Source organism: Pelophylax lessonae (genome assembly GCF_965119305.1).
Source record: "Pelophylax lessonae genome assembly, chromosome: 1".
Taxonomy (NCBI): Eukaryota; Metazoa; Chordata; class Amphibia; order Anura; family Ranidae; genus Pelophylax; species Pelophylax lessonae.
Window position 1 is genome coordinate 351780499 of NC_138768.1, and position 24481 is coordinate 351804979.

General features: G+C 38.8%; 1 protein-coding gene across 3 annotated transcripts in view; it reads right to left on the minus strand.

The window, feature by feature from the left end:
• Positions 1–24481, minus strand: part of NTRK2 (neurotrophic receptor tyrosine kinase 2) — a 305915-nt gene that overhangs the window by 68093 nt on the left and 213341 nt on the right. For all 3 annotated transcript variants that reach the window (XM_082261136.1, XM_082261135.1, XM_082261134.1), the window contains one exon: positions 19996–20184. In XM_082261136.1, coding sequence (XP_082117262.1) covers positions 19996–20184 — 189 coding nt within the window. The remainder of the gene's footprint in view (positions 1–19995; positions 20185–24481) is intronic.

The window sequence follows — 24481 nt, forward strand, 5'->3', positions numbered from 1 at the left end:
CTGGGCATCAGGAGAGTAAGTATTCCTTTTTTCAAGAAAGCGGAACTTCACTCTCTGATTCAACATTATGTTTAATCCTGATCCTGCTAGTATTAATATATACATGGAAGTATCGTGATACATACTGCCATAGAGGTTGCCCCGAGAAATATGATAGGGTGTGGACGCGCTGGCTTGAGGAGTCTTCCTCCGCACTGATGTTCTGACGGCCCATGGGTCCATGGCTCACGGTCTCTCTGCACGGTCGCCCTGACATGGCTGATGCTGTTGGGCGCTTTTCATTCTCTTGTATTTGAACACTGATGTGTATTAGCTGTGTTAAAGCTTAGACGTTTGATGTATCATGTATAGCTGTGCTTGTTTACTGTATTAACCCAGCCTGTGGCGGGCAGCACACTAGTACTTGTTATCCCTACGTGCCTCCTTGATGAGTTTCCCCGCACCAAGCTCTGTTCTGTTTTTGTTTGTTGTGTTTTTTTTGTGCATAATTCAATAAAAAGATTTTCAAAAAAAAAAGAAAAAAAAAATATATACATGGAAGAGTATATCATATTTACTTGTTTTAAACTTTTTTTTTTACATTTCTTCAGTTACTTTCTGATTTCCATGCCTAGGCAAATTATGTCATACATCCCAGGAGTCTTCAGGAGGGGAGGAGGGGTTTGCTTAGCACACCCTCCTGTATGTATGCCTAAGCTAAGGGCAGATGGATTCCAGGAAGTAAATGCTGCATGAATCCTCTGCCCTTATTCAAGATGGCCAAGATGCTAGAGAGGGTTCTTCAAAGTGATTTCTTAGAAAATAAAGAATGGAGACATGGATGGATGGGGGAGTTTGCTTTGAATTTTAGAAATAATTGAAACAGTGTTTTTGTTTGTAGCGCTTAGATGCAGTGAAGTTCCACTTTAAGTATATAATAGAGCTGCTTTAAAATAACCCTGCACTTTGTCCATTGGGGTGATGTAAAAAGTTTGCTTGATAGCCTACCCCCTTACTGATACTTGCTAAGCATTGATACTAACCTACGTTGTACACTCCAACTGGTGACTGCACTCCGCACAGTTCTGTTGCCCAACTTCTTACAGCAGGCGCGCTGCATATTATATTTACAATTATATTTAGAAATATAATTACATTATATATATATATATATATATATATATATATATATATATATATATATATATATATATATATATATATATATATATATATATATATATATATACATATATACACAGTATATTATTATTTTATCATAATAATGTTCCTAAGGTGTTTTAGGTTACAGTTGGTAATTAACATAATTCATTTGAGAGCAGAACCACCATTGATTTTGATACCTAACAGTTATCATCACTCTAACATTTAAGTGGTATTAAATCCAAAAGCAAACATTTAACATATTTAACATATTGCAGTTTACCAATTCTTAGACTTGATGGCTGCATTAGCTTACTTTTTTTTAGAATACCTGCACATGGTACTGATGTTTAAACAGCAAGATTGCTGGGCAAAATGCTTTGTGTTTATTGTGTGCATATGTGTGTGTATTTGCACATGCACAAATAAAATTCTAGCTCCAAGAATGGAATTTTAACCTCTTCAAATTATCATTTTAAGCGGGTATGCACACATGTGCTGAGAATGTACATTTCTGTAATTTTTTTGTACTTATCTTTATGCAGCACATGTTTACATGCCTCTGTGTACAGGCATGTTAAAAACAATGGGTTGCATTCAGATTAGTGAAAAAAACAAACACTTGTATGCCCAAAAATGCAGCGTTTTTAGGCAGCAGTGTGCAAGAGGCCCAAAGCTTTCTTACCTTTATTTTCGCCTGGTGATCTGACCAGTAAGTCTGTTGTTTTTCAAAAGAACAAGCTGCCTTTCAGATTGTATCAGTTACAGAGATGAGACAAGCCATTTAACAGTGACACCCTAATAGTTAGATTACTACTAAAAGTTAAAGCGGCGTTCCACCTATTTTTGCAATTTGCTTCCATCTACATGCCAACCTGCAGTGCAGTCCTGAATCAATATTAGTTTTTTTTTTATTATGTCTGTATATCTTAATTTTAAATGTGTCAGTGGCACTTCTGGTCCTGACTGACTAGGCAATGTCGTCATCAGGTGATTCCTTTATGGGATATCAGCGTCATCTGTCCCAGGAGTCTAAGGGAATCGCCTGATTCTCTTTTGACGGGTTGCCATAACAATGAGGTAGGAACTTCCCCTGGTGCCACCATTGCTATGGCCACCTACAATCAACAAATTGCACTGTGCATTACTAATAATGGGGGTGCTTTTAGAAAAAATTGATTATGGTGACTGGAGCTCCGCTTTAACCCCCTAACTGTAACTCCTTATTTAATTTTTGCAATTACTTCCATTACCTATGACTTCAAAGCTAGCCATACTGTTTAGCACAGATGGAAGGATTGGCACTGTTGGATATTATATTCAAGGAATGCAGCACCTGCAGCTGCTGATTGGATGCAGTTATTGTTCACTTGAATGTTTTCCACATGCCTTTTTCAATTTTTCAATTTACCTTTTCAACCCTATCCTGGGGTTACAACATAGTGCCTTTATAGATGCAGTGCATTAAGTGCTCTTTCATAGATGTAATCAATTATTATCCCAGGTCAAAAAGTGGGTTATTGGCTGGATTACCCGTTGAAATAAATAAAGAGAAAATGAATGCAGCCACAAAATCTAAGATATGGTAAACTGCAATATATTACATTTTGTTCTTGAGTTTAGATATGTTTTAACCAATCACCTAGTATACCCCCCAAAATTGATAATTTTGTGGCGCCTAAACATAATGCTAATACACCATTTGTATCAGGGCCAAAATTGCAGTGCCTCAGTGAACTAATCTGTATATTCGATTCACGCACCAATGATTTCTTTTGATGCAGATAAATGCATCATTCACTGTCGGTGCCAGAGTACAGTAGAGAAAATATATATATATATGTGTATGTATACAGTATTTATATATATATATTTATTGGGAAGGCCTGAAAATTCACTGAATTCTATAATTTTGAACTTTAAATAAAACCTGCATATATAGCAAGAAAATAGAACGGAAAAAGTGCATAGCTGAGACAAGAACACAAATTATACTGCCTTACTGCCTTTCACTTTCTTAATGATAAAAGATCTTGAGCAGTTAAGTGTTAATGAGGCATAAGAGACCTATTGAAATAAAGGTCATTCTACTTGAGTAGGAGGTTTTCCATAGTTAAGTTCAGTTTACCTGCTTAATTATTTTCTTTGTGCTTAAACAAATGGCCGCATTATACCCATTAGAATGGCATCATTAGTGCCTTTGTATCCATACAACATTTTATTTGACCTACCATTCTACTCATTTTACCAGCCTGAAATTTTTCTTCTACCCATGGCCATATATATAAGCCAAAAGTTCAAGAGGACATCCCACTTCAACTTTTAAAGAATAAATGGCATTTGAAGAACCACACAAGTTTACAAAGTCACCAGAGAAATAATCAGTCAGTGCAATCGATAACTTGGGTTACTGACCTGCAATTCCCTTTATGGTGCCCAAAGTTTCTTCAGTGTGAAACTGTGGTTAGAATCCTATTCATATTCACTGCAGCCCACTAAACGATGCCTTTGTCAGGATTAAATCCAAGGGGTGGGAAAGGGGAGCTAGCAATGAGCAAATTGTCTCCGTAAAAAGCCAATTTAGAATTCTCAGTATTATTATATAAAATTACTATTATTATACAGGATTTATATAGCGCCAACGGTTTGCATAGCACTTTACAATCTAAAGGGAGACAGTACAGTTACAATACAATGAAATAAAATAAAAGAGGGATAAGAGCTTACAATCTAATAGGGTGGGGCAAGTGACACAAAAGGTAATACCTGTGGGGGATAAGCTGATGGAAGAGTTAAAGCGGTTGTAAAGGCTCAAGGTTTTTTCATAGAATGCATGAATGTAAAAAACCTTCTGTGCACAGCAGCCCCCTCAGCCCCTCCTAATACTTACCTGAGCCCTATCGCTTTGGCTCCCACTGCTGTCAACTACAGCCAGTGAGCCAATGAGGAGAGAGAGGGGGCAGGTCTGAGCTGCGGCTCTGTGTGTGAATGGACATGCAGAGCAGTGGCTTGGGAGCAAGCCTGCATGGGTGCCCCTATAGCAAGCTACTTGTTTGCGATCAATAAGCAGGATGGAGGGGTCAGGAGCACCGGCGGGGGGGTCCAAGAAGAGGAGAATCAGGGCTGCTCTGTGCACAGAAAAGATACATATGATATGTTTATTTGAAAAAAAAATTGCCTCTAATTTCACTTTAAAAGTTTTGTTGTTAGTTGGAGGTGTGATAGGCTTCCCTGAGGAGATGAATTTTCAGGGATCATTAAAAGATTCAAAGGTGGCCAGAGTAGTAAATAGCTTAACCAGTCTGCCTATTCTCCTCTGATCTCTGACATCAACAAGGCATTTTCAACTGCCACTCACTGGTTATTTTCTCTTTTTCAGGCCATATTCTGTAAACCCTAGAGATGGTTGTGCGTGAAAATCCCAGTAGATCAGCAGTTTTTGAAATACACAGAGCAGTCCGTCTGGCACCAACAACCATGTTCAAAGTCACTTAACCACTTGCCTACAGTGCACTTTCACCCCCTTCCTGCCCAGGCCAATTTTCAGCTTTCAGCGCTCTCACACTTTGAATGACAATTGCGCGGTCATGCTACACTGTACCCATATGAAATTTTTATCATTTTTTTCACACAAATAGAGCTTTCTTTTGGTGGTATTTAATCACCTCTGGGTTTTTTATTTCTTACAAAAAAAAATGAAAAAAGTCAGAAAATTTTGAAGTTTTTCTTATTTTACAATTTTATTTAAAATAAATACATTTTTCTCCTTCACTGATGTGTGCTGATGAGGCGGCACTGATGGGCACTGATAGGCTGCACTGATGGGCACTGATGAGGTAGGACTTATGGGCACTGATGAGGTGGCACTTATGGGCACTGATGAGGTGGCACTGATGAGGAAGTACTAATATGCCGCATTGATGAGCACTGATAGGTGGCACTGATAGGCGGCACTGATAGGCGGCACTGATGAGCACTGATAGGTGGCACTGCTGGGCACTGAGAGGTGGCACTGATGGGCACTGAGAGGTGGCACTAATGGGCACTGAGAGGTGGCACTGACGGGCAGCACTGATGGGCACTGAGAGGTGGCACTGATGGACACTGATGGGTGGCACTGATGCACACTGACGGGTGGCACTGACTAGCACTGATGGGCGGCACTGATGAGCAGCACCATCAGTGCCCACACTCAGTGCCCATAGTGCTGCCAGTCAGTGCTCATCAGTGCCTAAATGAGCAGGCACTGATGGGCACTGACTGGCAGCACTATGGGCACTGATTGTGGGCACTGATGGGGGCACTGATGGCCGGCACTGTGGGCACTGATGGGGGGCAGTTAAAGCAGTTTATTTCCCTCTTGTGTAATCAGGGCACTGGTGATCAGTGCCCTGATTACATTTCTCTGTGTTCCCTATGAGGAGGAGCCGCTGATCGGCTCTCCTTGGCTCACACACTGACAGTGTGAGCCGAGGAGAGCCGAATAACGGCACTTCCTCATTTACATGTGACCGGCTGTGATTGGACACAGCCGATCACATGGGTAAAGAGTCATGTCATTGACTCTTTACCAAGATCGAGATCACGCCGTGTCCTAGCAACACGGCGCATTCACAATCGCCGCTCCGCGCGCCCCCAGGATAATAGGTACACCGCTCCGCCGTCATTTGACGGCGGGCGGGTAGTAAGCGGTTAAAGTGTTACTAAACCCACAAAAGTAAAATCCGTCTATATATGCAGTAAAGCATGCTTGTTATACTCACTGTGGAACCTAAGGGGTTAATCCCCTGAATTGTGTAAAAAGGCTGTTTGATCCTGTATGCACAGGGCCTCCTCGTCTTCCACTGACTCCAAAACATGTCTGGATAAGACAGAGCCTTTGGAGTCAGGCTGCACATGCTCAGTTTAATGTGTATTGCTAGAGTTTTTTTTTCTTGGGAGAGTGCATGTGATCAGCACAGGGCCAATCAGCACTGTCCAGACAGAGGGCCAGGGGTCCTGCAGCCTCATAGGACAGCTCAGCGCAGTATGAAAATGTCTCCTTCAAGCTTAATCAGTAACTGATATGTCACAAGACTGCTATCTACTTCTAATGAGAAAAGGTATAGCAGTTTATATTTACTAAAATAATCACATTTCCATGTTCTGTGTACTGTGGGAGACCAGATATAGTGAATGCAGGGTCCTGGGTTTAGTAACATTTTTAATCCCCTTTCTTCCCCATTCTGACGCTCAGTGTGAACTTCAGAATGTCCTCATCACCACGTCTAGATGCCTAAATGCATTGAGTTATTGCCATGTGATTGGCTGATTAGCAATTTGCGTTACCAAGCAATTGAACAGGTGTACCTAATAAAGTGGCCGGAGAGTGTATATAAAATAATTAATTGTTATAATGTAGATGTCCTAATTAACAACACACAAACAAAGTAACTGTTCTCGTTACATGAAGATATTTGATTGTACTACACTACTTTCACTTTTTTGATCACACCATATAAACCATCTGCCATTCTCCATTTTGATCCTTTTATAGTGCTGAGTTAAAAGGGTCACATCTTGAAGTGTTTCAGTGTTCTGCTGCTATTTTTATCCTCCTACATATCTAAACATAATAGATTGAATGTCTGTTTTCAGAACACTGTCACGCTTTTATTTTATCTAAATGAATCTCTGTGATTACACTAAGCATGGATTTTACTTTTATATGAGCGGCATTTTTCCTCAACTTGGCTGTAGGTGAATATATAACTTTTAGCAAATAATGTTGTGACAATTTAGTCCTAATCTGAGCATTACATATTGAACATGTTTGGTCACTGTAAATGGTACTGAAAATGGATTCTGACTATAACATACAGATCAGAATATGCTATTCTCTAAAAACAGTCCCTGGAATTCACAAAGACTGGTGCAAACAGATTTTGTGAAAGTGTTTCTCACGCATTCCAAAAATAGCAGAGTGTGCGCAAAATTCATGTACCTGTCTAGAACTTGTACTTGACTTTGGCGTATGCTGCGTCACTTTTAGAATGCTTGATAGACGTTTTCACAAATAGCCAAAAGAGAACCCCAAGGTCCCAATTAAGGAGCCTGGAGTAGGGGAATGTTTGCTGTGTTATATAATCCACAAAAAAGTAGTTATATAAAATGTTACAAAATCCTAATTAGTGTATAAAATATGCAATTCTAATAAAAAAAAATTGATCCATATACAGTATACGTATATGTATATATAGCGGGTAAAATAAGTATTGAACACATCACCATTTTTCTAGGTAAATATATTTCTAATTGAAATGCTATTGACATAAAGTTTTCCCTACATGTTGGTAACAACCCATGCAATCCATACATACAAAGAAACCAAAACAAATACTTTAAGAAATTAGGTTATGTATAATAAAATGGAATGACACTGGGACAAAGTATTAAACACGGTAACTGAAATTTATTTAACCACTTGCCGACTGCCGCACGACCATGTACTGCGGCAGTCATCCTCTCCTGGGCAAAGTGACGTATGGGTACATCACTCGCCCACGAGCCTGTAGGGGGCGAGCGTGTGCTCCCACCCCCACTCGTTCCCTGCCTTCCCCGCGCATGTGACCGGCCACTCGCGATCTCACTTAGGGGAGGGAGAAAGACAGACGGCTGATGTAAACACAGCCGTCTGTCATTCTCCCTTAGATCATCACTGAGGCTATACGATCCTGCTATGTAGGATCGTATGTCTCTGTGATGATCTAACAAGCCACACCCCTAACAGTTAGAATCACACCCCTAGGGACACACTTAACCCCTTGATCACCAATAAAGTTAACCCCTTCCCTGCCAGTGTAATTTTTACAGTAACAGTGCATATATATAGCACTGATTACTGTAGTAATGTCACTGGTACTCCCAAAAGTGTCAAAAATGTCAGTCAAGGGTCCGATCTGTCCGCCACGATGTCGCAGTCCCGCAAAAAAATCGCAGATCGCCGCCATTACTAGTTGAAAAAAAAACAATAAAAATGACATAAATCTTTCCCGTAGTTAGTAAACGCAATAACTTTTGCGCAAACCAATCAAAATACGCTTATTGCAATTTTTTTACCAAACATATGTAGCAGAAAACAAATTGGCCTAAAATGTTATAAAATTTTGATTTTTACATTTTTTTTGAGAATTTCATATAAAAAAAATGTGAAAAATATTATTTTTTCAAAATTGTCGCTCTTTTTTTGTTTATAGCGCAAAAAGTAAAAATCGCTGAGGTGATCAAATACCACCAAAAGAAAGCTCTGTTTGTGGGGAAAAAAAGGATGTCAATTCAATTTGGGTACAGTGTCGCACGACCGCGCAATTATTCGTTAGACTCCCGCAGCGCCGAATCACAAAATAGGGCCTGGTCTTTGAGGGCAGGGCTTAAGTGGTTAATACTTCATACAAAATCCTTTGTTGATAATGACAGCTTCAAGGTGCCTCCTGTATGGAGAAACTAGCCTTCAAATCTTGAAGGTTCCATGGGCCTCTTCTATGAACTCTGATCTTTAGTTCTTTCCATAGATTTTCTATTGGACTCAAGTCAGATGAATGGCTGGGCCATTCAAGCAGCTTTATTTTCATTCTTTGAAACCAATTGAGAGTTTCCTTGGCTTTGTGCTTGGGATCATTGTCTTGCTGAAATGTCCACCATCGTTTCATCTTCATCATCCTGGTAGATGGCAGCAGATTTTTATCAAGAATGTCTTGGTACATTTTTCCATTCATCCTTCCTTCAACGGTATGAAGTTGCTGCACAACATTCAGACAAGCCTGTGAAATAAGCCAGTATTGCGAGATATTATCTAAGTAATGGGTAAAAGTAAAGTGTAGATGTCTTAAGTTAGAAAAACTCTGTATGTGAGCAGGGTGAGAGCCTATGATCACATATAGTCTATTGCAGGGTGCTCCATATAGTCAAGAAAAGGGGGCACTAAGATCCATGGGAGAAACCACACGGATCTTAGTGCCCCCTTTTTTTAACTATATGGAGCACCCTGCAATAGACTATATATGAACATAGGCTCTCATCCTGCTCACATACAGAGTTTTTCTAACTTAAGACATCTACACTTTACTGCTACACATTACTTGGATACTATCTCCCCATACGGGCTGATTGACGTACACCAGTTGATTTTAGTCATTGTACCCATTTGATATAGAGAGCGTGTGGATCAAAGCACTGGATTTATGCGAAACACGTTGGCTCTAGGCTCTACATTATGTAATTTAAAAACCTATATAATTTCCAGTATAAATATGGATTAATTTTTATTAGCATTGCATATTTTATACAAACAACGAAGATTTTGTAACATTTTATATATTTACTTTTTTGTGTATTATATGACACACCAAACATTCCCCTACTCCAGGCTCCCTGATTGGGGACTTGGGGTTCTCTTTTTCTCTTTTGGCTATTACGATATAATGGAGAATTGTGTCAGGATTTTTTTGATTTGATTGTGACATGGTCTCTCCCCCACATAATTGTTGACATTTTCACGAAACCTGTCTCGGTACACCAAAAGAAAGTGGGTCTTAATTAGCTCCACTGTTGTAAGATACAAACTGTCTGTATTATATTTTGAATTTGAGGCAGGTGTTGCACCAGGTGTAGAACTGAATCTAATCAAGAACAGATAGAGCTTGATTAGGTGCTTCCCTGGCCACAGCAGCAAGGGAATAAATTAACTAAGGGCTGGTTCACACCAGATGTAGTCCATTGTGTTTTTATTATTCATAAAAAATGTATGAACAGTGTTTTGAGATAAAGAAAGAAAAGAGGAGGAAAATGCATGGTTAAAAAGGAGTTAGGAGATCCAAGATTGGCCTATTCCCCCTTATGAATCCCATAGTGTATCTGTGTAAAATATGCAAAGAACGATTGGAGGTTGATGCCCACAGTTACTGAGCGAATCACATGTCCATTTAACTTTCTTTGTTGAGACTTAATACTATCTGAACAATAGAAATCCATCTAGACGTCCTGTATAGCTTGGGATAGTCTTTATGTTTTCTCGAGAAAGTATAAGGAACATAGTGGCTGAATATCTGGCTGAATATATCTCGGATTACATCTGTACTCTATACCGCCTGCTCACATTTTCCCTTTTTATAAGTATTTTCTGATTAATTTCCCCTGCAACCAATACTCCTGATGAAGCAGAAGCCCCGTGAAACATGTTGAGTAAGATTTGAGGAATTCAAAACGAACCCCATGTATGGGGAGCTTTATGAACATCCAATCTGTATTAGAGATTTCTCTTTTTCAGTCAATGAATGTTTTGATCCAGTTCACTTTATGGCCTAGGTGCCTTTAGCTATGTGATGTATTGTATATGTTTCCCCCCGTATGGGTGACTGTTTTTGATATTTTTGGATACAATAAAATTTACATATTTTTTATTATGATTGTTTTGTAAGTTTTTGCAGTGCCATGAAAGTCCTTAGTGCCTCAAACCACGTTTCCAAATCACAATTGAATTTTTAGAACGCAGGTACAATTTCATTATCTGACATATGTAGCATATTTCATACATCATAAACGTGCATGAAGAAACCCATCTGAAACGTAGAAATTGTTGTGTGAACTAGCTCTAAAACCAAAAATGGAAAAAATGCTCATCACTCCCAGATTTATAAGGGCTCATTCACACTAGAATACAGAGCAGGAAAACCACATTCCATGCCTGTTTCTCACACCACATTCAAAACGCATTGGCTGTGTGATCTGCTGTAAGCATCAATGTAATCCTAATGACATCCCAAAATGCAGTGTATTTCCCTTCACTGTATTCCATGGTACCACAGGGCCATGGGATCCGGTTACAGTGTATGCACTACTTTAGGTGGGATCCGGTGTGATTTCAGCCCTTTCAAATGAATAGGCTGAAAACTGCATCGTACTGAATCGCACAGGGACATGGAAGGCGTTCCTGTTTGATTCTGGTGTGTCATTGCAGAGGAGATTGTGAACAGATCTTCCTCAATCTCTTCGGGCTTCATATCCTGAAGTGAGTTCCTGCAAGCCTGGGCTTCCTGAATGATCAGGGGGAGGGGAGTGGGGGTGCTTGCAGGTGGGCAGCTGCAACTTGTTTTAACCCCTTGAAGTTCAGGCCACACCTAGTTTATATTTGTTACATGTTCTCATTCACATAGCATAAAAAGCAAATATTAAAAAATTGCTGGTTATCATTTTATATGCTCTTTTCTAAAAATGCCAGCACTTAACAAATCCTACTTAGTTCTCTTTGTTTATGAGGGGGCTGGGGAGCTGTGTTTGCCATAATTAACCCTTTCTGTGCCGTGAAGATAGATCTCATTATCAGTTGTAAACTAGATTTAAACACTGCCTTAACAATGGGTTAACATTTAGAAGCTGGCCTTTTGCACTGTATGTTAATGAGAGGAAGCTGAGGTTGTCCTTGGGACAGTATCACTCTGAACACACTTAAATTGATCTGAAATGTTTGTTGTCTGCCATGGGGCCTTCTCCCGAGAAACATGTAAAAGGTAAGAAATAGTTTTCGCTTGTTGTTTTAGATATGCTTTGTGAATGGCAACACATAGTAAACATAAAGGGGTTGATTTACTAAAGGCAAATAGACTGTGCACTTTGCAAAGTGCATTTGTCCTGTGCCGGTGCAGTTGCTCCAGATCTTAGCAAATGAGTAGAAGCTCTGCTGACTTCCATCATCCAATCATGTGCATGCAAAAATGCTGTTTTTGTGTATTTTCCTTGCACGTGGTTGGGTATTTGCAAATTAAGCTTTACCTCATTTACTAAGCTAAAGTGCTCAGTCTATGTGCATTTAATAAATCAATCTATTTGTGGTTTTTTTTTTTCAAGTTTGACTACAAAAGTGTTAATATACTGTGAGCTGTGTTTGGTAAAAGTGTCATATAGGTTTGTATTGCTTATGCAGTGTAGTACTCCATATTACCATATTGCAGCTGAAAGCTGATTGTTTTATTGGTTGTAATATTGGAGATATGATTTATGATTAGTGAGCCAAAGTTAAATAGCTGCACTAAGTAATTCCAGTAAATTGAAAAGATTGTGCTCGTCCCAGCTAGGTAGTGTGACATTTATCATCCCAGGGATGTGCTCACCCAAAATAGAAGTTGTTCAGGTTTGTATGATGTTTATTTTAGTGCTAGAAAACCAATGTATTCTCATTTCACATAATTACATTTAGGGAGGTTCATTTTACTATCACAAATGCAATCCATTCAAAAATGAAAATTTAAGTCCAATATATATATATATCTTCCATCTTATTTTCCCTTTATAGATCTCTATTATATTGCTTTTGGAAAAAATATATTTTCTGTAAGTGGAAACGCACTTTCTGCCCTTCCAATTCAGATCTGTATATGGCATAGATGAGTAAAAGCCACATCCCTTCATAAGTACCCTCTAACAGGGGAAGAGAGAGGGTGTTTTTCCACTTTTTCAATAAGGTGACAACACAGTACACCCTAAAGTAAAATGGCACAGCAGCATTGTCACCCTACAGATAGAGCAGTTTTAGATAGGCACATAGGGGCTTATTTACTAAAGCTAGAGAGTGCAAAATCAGTCAAACTTCTGCAGAGAAACCAATCAGCTTCTAACCTTAGCTTGTCCAATAACCACTTACCCACTGGGCATATAAAACCCCTTCCTAACCAGACCAATTTTCAGCTTTCAGTGCTCTCACATTTTGAATGACAATTACTCAGTCATGCAACACTGTACCCATATGAAATTTTTGTCCCTTTTCTCACACAAAAAAAGCTTTCTTTTGGTGGTATTTAATCATCATTGGGTTTTTTTTTTTTTTTTTGCTATAAATGAAGAAAACTGAAAACTATGTAATAAAATGCATTTTTCTTCATTTCAGTTTTAAAATGTTGCAAATTTAGTAATTTTTCTTCATAAATTTTGGCCAAAAGTTATACTGAACATATCTTTGGTAAATATAACCCCAAAAAAGAATATATTATTTGGTACTTGTGAATATTTTAGAGTCTACAAGCTATGGTGCCAAAACCAATCATTGAAAATTGATCACACCTGATGTACTGACGGCCTATCTCATTCCTTGAGACACTAACAAGCTAGGAAAGTACAAATACCCCCAAAATTACCCCTTTTTGGAAAGAGACATGGTGAGTTTTTGAAGTTGTAATTTTTTGTAAAATGAAGATTTTTGTTTTTGCAATTGTCATATTACCAAGTTATTTCTCACACACTGTATTGCAACTACACTCCAAAATACATTCTGCTACTCCTCCTGAGTATGGCGATACCACATGTGTGAGACTTTTACACAGCCTGGCCACATACAGAGGCCCAACATCCAAAATTACACATATAATTTCATTACAACTAATCACAAATTTGAAGGCCCTGGAGCACCAGGACAATGGAAACCTCCACAAAATGACCCCATTTTGGAAAGCAAACACTGCATAATGAGTCTTTTGAACATGTCATTTTTTTCCCCCAAGTTTTTGGAAAATGTGGAACAAAAATGAATAAAAAAAAACTTTAATAATAAATTTTTTTTTTTTTTTTTTTACACAAAGTTGTCCATTTATAATATATTTCTAACACATAGCGTGTACATAGCAAAAATTACAACCCAAAATACATTCTGCTACTCCTCCTGAGTATGGCGATAGCACATGTGTGGGACTTTTACACAGCCTAGCCACATACAGAGGCCCAACATTCAGGGAGCACCGTTAGGTGCTCTAGGGACATAAAATTACAAATCTAATTTCCTGACTACCCATTAGACTTTTGTGAGGCACTGTAGGGCACTGATAAGCACTGTAGTAGCACTGATGTTGCATGGATGAGCACTGATGTGGCATGGATAAGCACTGATGTGGTATGGATGAGCACTGATGTGGCACGGATGGGCATTGATGTGGCAAGGATGTGGCACAGATGAGCCACGGATGAGCACTTATGTGGCATGGGTGTGCACAGATGAGGCATGGAAATGGCAAGGATGAGGCATGGAAATGGCACAGATGGGCATAAATGAGGCATAATTGAGGCACAGATTGGCATGATTAAGGCATGAATTGGCATGATTTAGGCATGGATGGGCATGATTGAGGCATGGATGGGCATGATTGAGGCCAGGATGGCCATAGTTGAGGCATGATTGAGGTATAATTGAGGCATAATTGAGGCATGGATGAGGCAGGGGTGAGTGGTGCTGCAGTCTCCCTCCTCTGCTTGCAGGCTGTACGGATCGCTGTGTACGGCGTGCGAGGAGAGGAGAGAACTGAACCGGACATGATCAAAGGCCTGCTGTCATTGGCCCTTTACCACAATCCATGATGCGCCGGGTCCGAGCACGGACACTTCCATGTGCGCACCCCAGGGGGAAGCGCGATTCTGGGAGGGCGGTACAATGACGCACTGTAGCCGTCATTCAGCTATGGCACGGTCGACAAGTGGTTAAGCTTTGGCAATACCTAGAAGCTGATTTGTTTCTATGCAGAAGTGTGGCTGATTTGCACTCTCTAGCCTTAGTAAATAAACCACATAGTTTAAAAAAAGGAATTTAGGTAAATGATAACTAAATTATAGCCCAACTCAAGCTAACACTTTTTAAGCAGATGCAGCAACAGTGTTTGTTGATTTCTTTTGGAAAACAGGTTTTGACCATATAAATAAAAGCTGACTCTTGTTAGAAGTCAATGGTTTGTCCCAAGCCATGTAACCAAAAAGTTTGCTTGATAGATTGGCCTGTTAAAAATGGGTTTGTTCCAACCCTCTATCTGTTACTGCTGGACAGCTTAGCTTGTCTTGTTATAGGAGGTAGAAAATTAAAATATCTATTGGAAGAATCAACAGGTAATAAACGGGGGGGGGGGGGTCAAAAAATAAAATAAAAACTGCTCTGGTATGACAAACTGCATCCTATATGCAATTTTTTTTATTTTTTTTTTTATTTGCCCATCATTACTCTTTAGGGTAAACTGAATGAACATTTTAACTATAAGGTTAAAACCCCTGTGGGGTTTTTTTTCTTTGCTGTCTCAGTGCCCTATTGGGGAGATTTTCTTTCACTTTGGTTCTCAAGACAAAAGGAAGACAAACTCTTTAGGAAAATCCTATTTTGGACAGTTATCATTAGAAAAAGTGTAACTGTTGGAAAATTTAGCCACTTTTCCTGTTTCAGTGACAACTTAAAATTTAGCATTTTTATTCTCTTTCTGTCCTAAAGAAAATAATCACCAGGACAAATAGAGAAGGGGAATTGATAAAAATTGGACCTGCAATTTAAAAAATCTGATAGATGTTCTAGCACTTCCCTACGCTATCCAAACCAAAAAATCTTGGCTTTAGATACACTTTAAAGTATAACAATGACGGGAAAAGTTAAAAATGTAAGTAGTGATTTTAAAACCAGGCACCATCGGATTATGTAAATTTAGATTGTCTACAAAGTCAAAACTTTGACACGTGATGCTGCTTCCAATGCAATGGAACTGTAAATAAAAGAGACCCACGTTGCATGTGATATGTGCATCCCTTATAGACTGTAAGCTCCATAAACAGAGGCCCACAGTGCTTTTGGATTGAATTTCATTGCAATTGTTCTGTCTCCTTTTTTTTTTGTAAACTGCTGCATAAAATGTTGGCGCTATATAAATCCATAATAATGATAATAAAAATGATAATATCATACAGCAGTAGTGAGTGTAACCTTCAGCAACCCTGGATCTGGAGGCCAAGTTTGTGGCTCTTGTAAGGTGCAGCAGGGAGGCGTTTCAATATAAAGCCCCGTACACACGCACCGATTGTTGGCCGTAAATTTTCGGCCAACGTCCGATCGGCCGATTGTCGGCTTGTTAGTATGATGCTTCTGACAACCGACTGCGACTTTTCGGCCGAACAAAATCTGGTGTGCATGCTATAAATTTTTTGTTACCCGTCAGCAGAACGGCCGATTGTTCCTCAGTCAGTACAGATTTCGGCCGACAAAAATGTGATGATCAAGACTGGGCATGCTCAGAGAAGAAAAAACACAGGGAAAGTAAACCAGCACATGACATCACTTCTGCAGTTGGTTGTTGTTGGCCGACAAAATTAGTGTGCAGTCTAGAGCACATTTCAACCAACACAACAACACTGGACAAAAGACGGCCGATCGGTCGGCCAACAATCGGTGCGTGTGTACGAGGCTTAACAGAGCTACGTATGTGCAAACACTTGCTGTTGACTGTTATAGCTTTTCAGGTGTGACTAGTTTGCTTTAATCTCCAATTTAGTCTTTTAGTATATCATTATATAACATCTGATGTTCATGTATATATCATTTCCGTAGCTTTTATAATTATTACCAAATGTTTGACAGTACTGAACTTTATAGGCAAGTGGTTTTGTTATTCCAATGATTTGATTAATCAAGGACACATGAGAAGGCCGAATACTTATAATTAGTCAGGCCAGAGCAATGCATAACAAGTTTATATTTCATAAGTAGCGTTTTGTAAGCGGGCATTTCGGCACTTCTAAAGGTCTTTTAATCATACTGCTACTTTGCCGGCATTCTACAGTATCTGAACTCTATGTTTTCAAATTGCACTTGGCAATATTATTCATAGTGATCAACAGTGTTGACATCACTAAAGTTGCCTGTGGTCTGCTGATAATTGCATTACCAGTAAAGAATAATAGTATAGTATAGCTTGGAACAGAAATAGCAGAAAAAGTTCTGCCTATAATCACTGTGGATCACTTAAACTTCCTGCATTTGTAAAGAGAAATCTGAAAGCTATTAATTTGCCTGTGATTAGGAATATATGGTTGGCATATAATGGCCTAACGACAGATCACTGAAACATTTCACTTGGTGACTATCTGTTATTACATAGGAAGTCTTTTGGGTAGTAAATCTGTCTGGTATATTTTTTATGCACAGATAAATCTTTATAGCATGTGTTGCAACTCTCTAAAAGGTTTGAGAAAAAAACCCAAAAAGAATAATGATTTCAGCGGATGCCAAAACTCATTAACCCTGCCATCATATATTTTACAAAATATATTAATCTCATAAATGTCATTCTTGGCTCTGATGTACAGACTGCAACCAAAGATATAAGCAATAAAATTATCAATAAGAAAATAACCTTTTTTTTTTTCATTTTGAAAGATTTTTCTTATATATTCTGGAAATAAAATCACAATTGAAATCTGTTATCTGTATTACATAAAAGTATATGTAATGTCACTAAACCAATTATAAGAAAGCAACTTCAGCATCAGAAATCATAGTTCTGCCTCCCAGCCACAGCTTTTACAAAGCGATGATGTTTTAACACACACATTCTGATTAAAGAATCTCTGCACAATCTAATTTAGTTATACTAGCATTTGTATAGCATGGAAACCAACCTAAACAGTCCATTAAATGTACAGTGCCTTGCGAAAGTATTCGGCCCCGTTGAACTTTGCGACCTTTTGCCACATTTCAGGCAGTGGAACGAAATTTATTGGATATTTCAAACTTTTTTAACAAATAAAAAAACTAAAAAATTGGGCGTGCAAAATTATTCAGCCCCCTTAAGTTAATACATTGTAGCGCCACCTTTTGCTGCGATTACAGCTGTAAGTCGCTTGGGGTATGTCTCTGTCAGTTTTGCACATCGAGAGACTGACATTTTTGCCAATTCCTCCTTGCAAAACAGCTCAAGCTCAGTGAGGTTGGATGGAGAGCGTTTGTGAACAGCAGTTTTCAGTTCTTTCCACAGATTTTCGATTGGATACAAGTCTGGACTTTGACTTGGCCATTCTAACACCTGGATATGTTTATTTGTGAACCATTCCAATGTAGATTTTGCTTTATGTTTTGGATCATTGTCTTGTTGGAAGACAAATCTCCTTCCCAGTCTCAGGTCTTTTGCAGACTAAATCAGGTTTTCTTCCAGAATGGTCCTGTATTTGGCTCCATCCATCTTCCCATCAATTTTAACCATCTTCCCTGTCCCTGCTGAAGAAAAGCAGGCCCAAACCACGATGCTGCCACCACCATGTTTGACAGTGGGGATGGTGTGTTCATGAGCTGTGTTGCTTTTACGCCAAACATAATATTTTGCATTGTTGCCAAAAAGTTCGATTTTGGTTTCATCTGACCAGAGCACCTTCTTCCACATGTTTGGTGTGTCTCCCAGGTGGCTTGTGGCAAACTTTAAACTACACTTTTTATGGATATCTTTAAGAAATGGCTTTCTTCTTGCCACTCTTCCATAAAGGCCAGATTTGTGCAGTATATGACTGATTGTTGTCCTATGGACAGAGTCTCCCACCTCAGCTGTAGATCTCTGCAGTTCATCCAGAGTGATCATGGGCCTCTTGGCTGCATCTCTGATCAGTCTTCTCCTTGTATGAGCTGAAAGTTTAGAGGGACGGCCAGGTCGTCATAGATTTGCAGTGGTCTGATACTCCTTCCATTTCAATATTATCGCTTGCACAGTGCTCCTTGGGATGTTTAAAGCTTGGTTAATCTTTTTGTATCCAAATCCGGCTTTAAACTTCTCCACAACAGTATCTCAGACCTGCCTGGTGTGTTCCTTGTTCTTCATGATGCTCTCTGCGCTTTAAACGGACCTCTGAGACTAACACAGGTGCATTTATACAGAGATTTGATTACACACAGGTGGATTCTATTTATCATCATTAGTCATTTAGGTCAACATTGGATCATTCAGAGATCCTCACTGAACTTCTGGAGAGAGTTTGCTGCACTGAAAGTAAAGGGGCTGAATAATTTTGCACGCCCAATTTTGCAGTTTTTTTATTTGTTAACAAAGTTTGAAATATCCAATAAATTTTGTTGCACTTCATGATTGTGTCCCACTTGTTGTTGATTCTTCACAAAAAATTACAGTTTTATATCTTTATGTTTGAAGCCTGAAATGTGGCAAAAGGTCGCAAAGTTCAAGGGGGCCCAATACTTTCGCAAGGCACTGTATCTCCAATCAGGTGGGCCCTCACGCTACAAAGTTGTTTGTAAATCTAACATCTTTCTAACTGCTAATCTAACTGCTGAAGTCTTTAAGAATGGAAGACGTGATCAAATCTCCTGGTGCAAGTTAAGTTGACCTTTAAATTTCCCTGATGGGACCAGGGGTGGGCAAATTATATATGCAGACTGTGCAGTTGCACAAGAGCTCTCTTCAGCTTGTGTTCCTGTTTTGTAATATCCACATTGAGTCCTCCCTTCACTCTCTGACTGACAAACATCGAAGCTGACCATAGATGGGTAAAATATTGAATTCAAATCCTTTGGAAAAGTCTTAGAAAAATGTGTACGAAAATTCCCAAAACATTCAAATCTCACTTAAAAGATTTTGTTTGCTTTTATCATTTAATGTTAGAATGAATGGACTTTACCAAACAAAAACCATATACACTGCTAGAAATTAGTTCCGTCCTGCTCCTTTAAATTTCCTATTCTCTGTAGTCAAAAACGAATGCCGATTTCACCCATTAATGATTAAAATGACGAAAAAACGTTCTTAGTACATTCTTTTCCTAAGAATTTTTGTTTGAAATTCTACCCATCTATAGCCAGCTTGAGAAATGAAGAAAATTTCCCCTATTTCCTCTTGATGTCATTTGGCCTGGAAGTGAAGAGGTTGCTTGCTGTCTGACTCTGTATATGTTTCAAACCATAAATCAGGGTATTGCATAATGGGAAAACACCAGTGAAAATGTCACATATATACCAGTGATTATGTCAAATGCATCTATGCATAGAACCACTTCAATGAAAGAAGGTTTAAATAGGAAAACACTGTTACTTACATGTGTCAGGTTTAAGATGGCTATTGGTGATTCCAAAGTACTGGGGATTTTCAATGACGGGGATCTTTGTCATACCAATGATTACAGCATCAGGGCCTCCTTCTGAAGAAGATGGTGTGTTACTACCATTGGAAATATGGTGCAGTGGACTGGCTGAGTCATCATCATTACTAATCACAGAGGAGGGACCTAGAAGAAAAAAACAAGTTCTATGACTTCATGATAATTCATCACACTGGCAAATAATGGGATAACTTCCAGCAGGTCTAATTAGTAAACATGCTCAACATAGCCTTGGACTAAGTTGGCAAGCCACTATATGAACATATACCTAGGTCACAAATCCAGTCAAAGATTGATAGTCATATTGACAAGTGCACTGTATTCTTTTGCTGAAGGCCAAAAGGTGTGTAATACAGCCTGCCACTACAACAGCTCTGGTTTTACTATTTATAACACAAATATCATCCAGGCATTTGTTGCAGCTATGATGTCTTGTTGGTTTATTAAAAAGGCGCATGGGTTATGTCTTGTTTGTATGTGATGAATAATAAAGTAGAATTTCCCCAGTTCCTATGTTTTCATGCATAGGACATGGAAACAAGGCTAAGTGACTCAACTATGCACAAAAACAGAAAACGGGGTGCAGAAAATGACCAAAATTTGACTGATGAGTCAAAGTTTGAAATATTTGGCTGTAGCAGAAGGCAGTTTGTTCACTTAAGGGCTGGTACAATAATTGAGTGTCTGCAGGCAACAATGAAGCATGGTGGAGGATCCTTGCAAGTTTGGGGCTGCAATTCTGCAAATGGACCTGGAGATTTTCTCAATTCTGAGAAACACAGACAGATACTTATCCATGAGGTAATACCATCAGGGAGGCATGTGATTGGCCCCAAATTTATTCTGCAGCAGGACAAAGATCCCAAACATTCAGCCAATGTCTTTAAGAACTATCTTCAATGTAAAGAAGAATAAGGAGCCCTAGAAGTGATGGTTTGGCCCCCACAGAGCCCTGATCTGAACAGCATCGAGTCTGTCTGGGATTACATGAAGAGACAGAAGGATTTGAGGGAGCCTATGTCTACAGAAGATTTTTGGTTAGTTCTCGAAGATGTTTGTAACAACCTTCCTGCCGAGTTCCTTCAAAAACTGTGTGCAAGTGTATGTAGAAAAATTGAAGAACTGATGCTGTTTTGAAGACAAAGAATGGTCACATCAAATATTAATTTGATTTGGATTTATCCTCTGTTCATTTATTTTCCATTGTGTCAATTGATACACACCTGCCTATGATTTTTGCACAGTGTTGTAAATTTTAAATGTGTTTTGATTTTTTGTGATTTTAGCCTTTGTCATGTCCTGTATGGTAAAGGCAGTATCATTCAGGTGGCTTGCATGCATTTGTGCTGACAGTAGGACAGGGGAAGAAATCAAAAAAGAGAAAGCAAGGAGGTGACCTAACTGTGTTGCTTAAACTGGAGTAGAAAAAAGTCAAGTCACCATTCTGGCTGTGTTGCTTGAAAGGGCTGTTAAAATCATAGTGCTTAAAGGACAAAAATACAAAGCCTTTGGCAGATAAAGCTTCCTTAAAAAAACTATCTAAATGCATTTCGATAGTGTATTTAGCTGTTAAAGTTCAATTCTAATCAGTTGTTAACAGTCAGTACAATAAAAAATGTCATGCTGATTTTTTGAATGATCGTGGTTGCTCTGGGATACCTGCATATTGACCTATTTTAATTGGAAATGAATACTGTTTTTGGAGAAAAATACTTTTTTTTTCTATGGCATTCTTAAAAAAAATACTCCATGGACATTCTTTTATATATATATATATATATATAATGTGTATGGAAACTATGTAAATACAGTAAAATTACACTTTTGGTTCTGCACTCCTTTTCTGTGTGTTATAGCACAGCAAAAAGAGAGGTTGATTTACTAAAACTGGAGAGTGTAAAATCTAGTGCAGCTATGCATACTAATGAATCAGCTCCCAACTTCAGCTTGTTCAATTTGGCTTTGACAAAAAAAAAACTGGAAAAAGATTGGTTTCTATGCAGAGCTGCACCAGATTTTGCACTCCCCAAGGTGTTGTAGCAATTGTTGCCTTTATTTCCAGCTAACGTATTAGAAATTATATTTCTTGCAGGCAAACAAAATGATTGTCACACAGTGCTTTGTCTGAAATGGATTTTTCTAGATGATCACTTTTGTTCCTCTAGGTCAGGGGTCTTCAATCTATGGCCCTCCAGCTGTCCAGGAACTACAGCTCCCATCATGCCCAGTCATTTCTGTGAATGTCAGAGTTTTACAATGCCTCATGGGATGTGTAGTTTTGCAACAGCTGGAGGGCCGTAGTTTGAGGATCCCTGCTCTAGGTCTAGGACAGTGATGGTGAACCTTGGCACCCAAGATGTTTTGGAACTACATTTCCCATGATTCTCAACTACAATGCAGAGTGCATGAGCGTCATGGGAAATGTAGTTTCAAAACTGGGGTGCGAAGGTTCACCATCACTGGTCTAGGATGAGGGTGTTTTCTGTTCTGTGCATAAAAATGTGTCCCTGGCCTAAAAGGTTGTGCTTCTTTATGTCAATATCATACAGAAAAATCAAACAGAGGTTTGGTCTTATGAATTATATCTCATGGCTGTAGGAAGCTTTAGGCTCCATTCACACCTGAGTGTATCATTTTCAGGCATTTTTTTGAGCGTTTTTCAGGCATTTTTTGGCGGTGTTTATAGGAAGGCATTAACATCTATCAAAAACGCTTGTAATCTGCCAAAAAAGAAGCTCATGTACTTTTTTGAGCTTCAGGCGTTTTGCTTCAGGCGACAAAACGCTCAGATGTGAACAGGGGCCATTGAAATTAAGGGGATTTTGTTTGTGCATTTTGAGACTTCAGAGATGAGCGTTTTATGAGCTGAAAAAAGCTCAGATGTGAACATTGCCTTACAGTTAGCATTATCTCCTTTCTCCGCCATATATTTTTAGTGTTCCTGTACAAAGGACACCATGTCCTGATAGAATAAAGATCATTACATGGGGTGATCAAATGGCATAACTATGGTCCAGATTTTTAAAGCAATACTACAAAAAGGTTCTACTTCATGTATTTTAATATATGTTTAGGAAAATTTGTAAAATCAATTCCAAAACCAAAGCTATCGTAAGAAAAAAAAAAAAAACACTCTGTCTCGCTAACTGTTGACTGGTTTCTTAACTTAACTTGTGGTGTACCATTCAATCCTTCAAATATGGATAAACTCTGATGTACTCAAAATCTTTCACTTAAAAAAAAACAAAAAAAAAACAGACAGCCCTTTGTTTTCTACTTGCCTGTAAATTGAACAGACGCGTTATGTAAATTACCATCTTTAAAAATAATCACAGGCACAAGTAAGACTAAACACACAGGAATAAATTCCCCTATGGAATAATCCATTGTAGTCCCTTGTCTGCAATGCCTAGGGATTAGAAGGTAGAATAAATAATTTTTTGTAATGTTTACTTTTTAATTGAGAAAACCAAGGAAGTGCATAACATGCTGAAATGAGACAGGGATGCTTTACTGTTGCAACTGTAAGGATCAATTAGGGCCACAGCATCACTTAACTATGGAGATATAATACATTTGGGTTGAAGAAGTCAAAATAGTTAAATCTCAGGACTGGAGGTATATTGTACCTTATGGATCACTGTTATTTACAAATTAGACTTTCATTGAGTGCCAATAGTATTGCTTTTGTGAGCTTACAACCCATTTCATTAGGAGACCTATTGGAAGATGCAGGCTTGAGGGCTAGAAAGGGTGAGTTTGAGCTCACAGAATCTGTGGTTGAAATTTGCAAAAAAGAGTTCTCTGTAAGGAAAATTATTTATAACTCTGTATATGAAACACAGTTATAATTTGAAAGTGCAAGCAAGTACATAGTTACATAGTTACATAGTTAGTGAGGTTGAAAAAAGACATCAGTCCATCCAGTTCAACCTATGATGTGTGTGTGTGTTTGCTTTTAACTGTACATTGTATACCCCTGTATGTTGTGGTCTTTAAGGTGTCCATCCAATAGTTTTTTGAAACTATCAATGCTCCCCGCTGATACGACTGCTTGTGGAAGAGAATTCCACATCCTTACCGCTCTTACAGTGAAGAACCCCTTACGCACTTTAAGGTTAAACCGCCTTTCCTCAAGTTTTAGTGAGTGGCCACGTGTCTTATTGTATCTCCTTTCTCTGAATAGTTTGTTCCTTATGCTAGGGTCGCCAGTACAGTATTTGTACATTGATATCATATCCCCCCTCAATCGTCTCTTCTCCAGAGAGAAAAGGTTCAGTGCTTGTAGTCTTTCCTCATAGCTGATGTCCTCCATTCCCCTAATTATTTTTGTTGCCCTTCTTTGGACTTTCTCCAGTTCCAGCACATCCTTCCTGAGGACCGGTGCTCAGAACTGGACAGCATACTCCAGATGTGGCCGGAC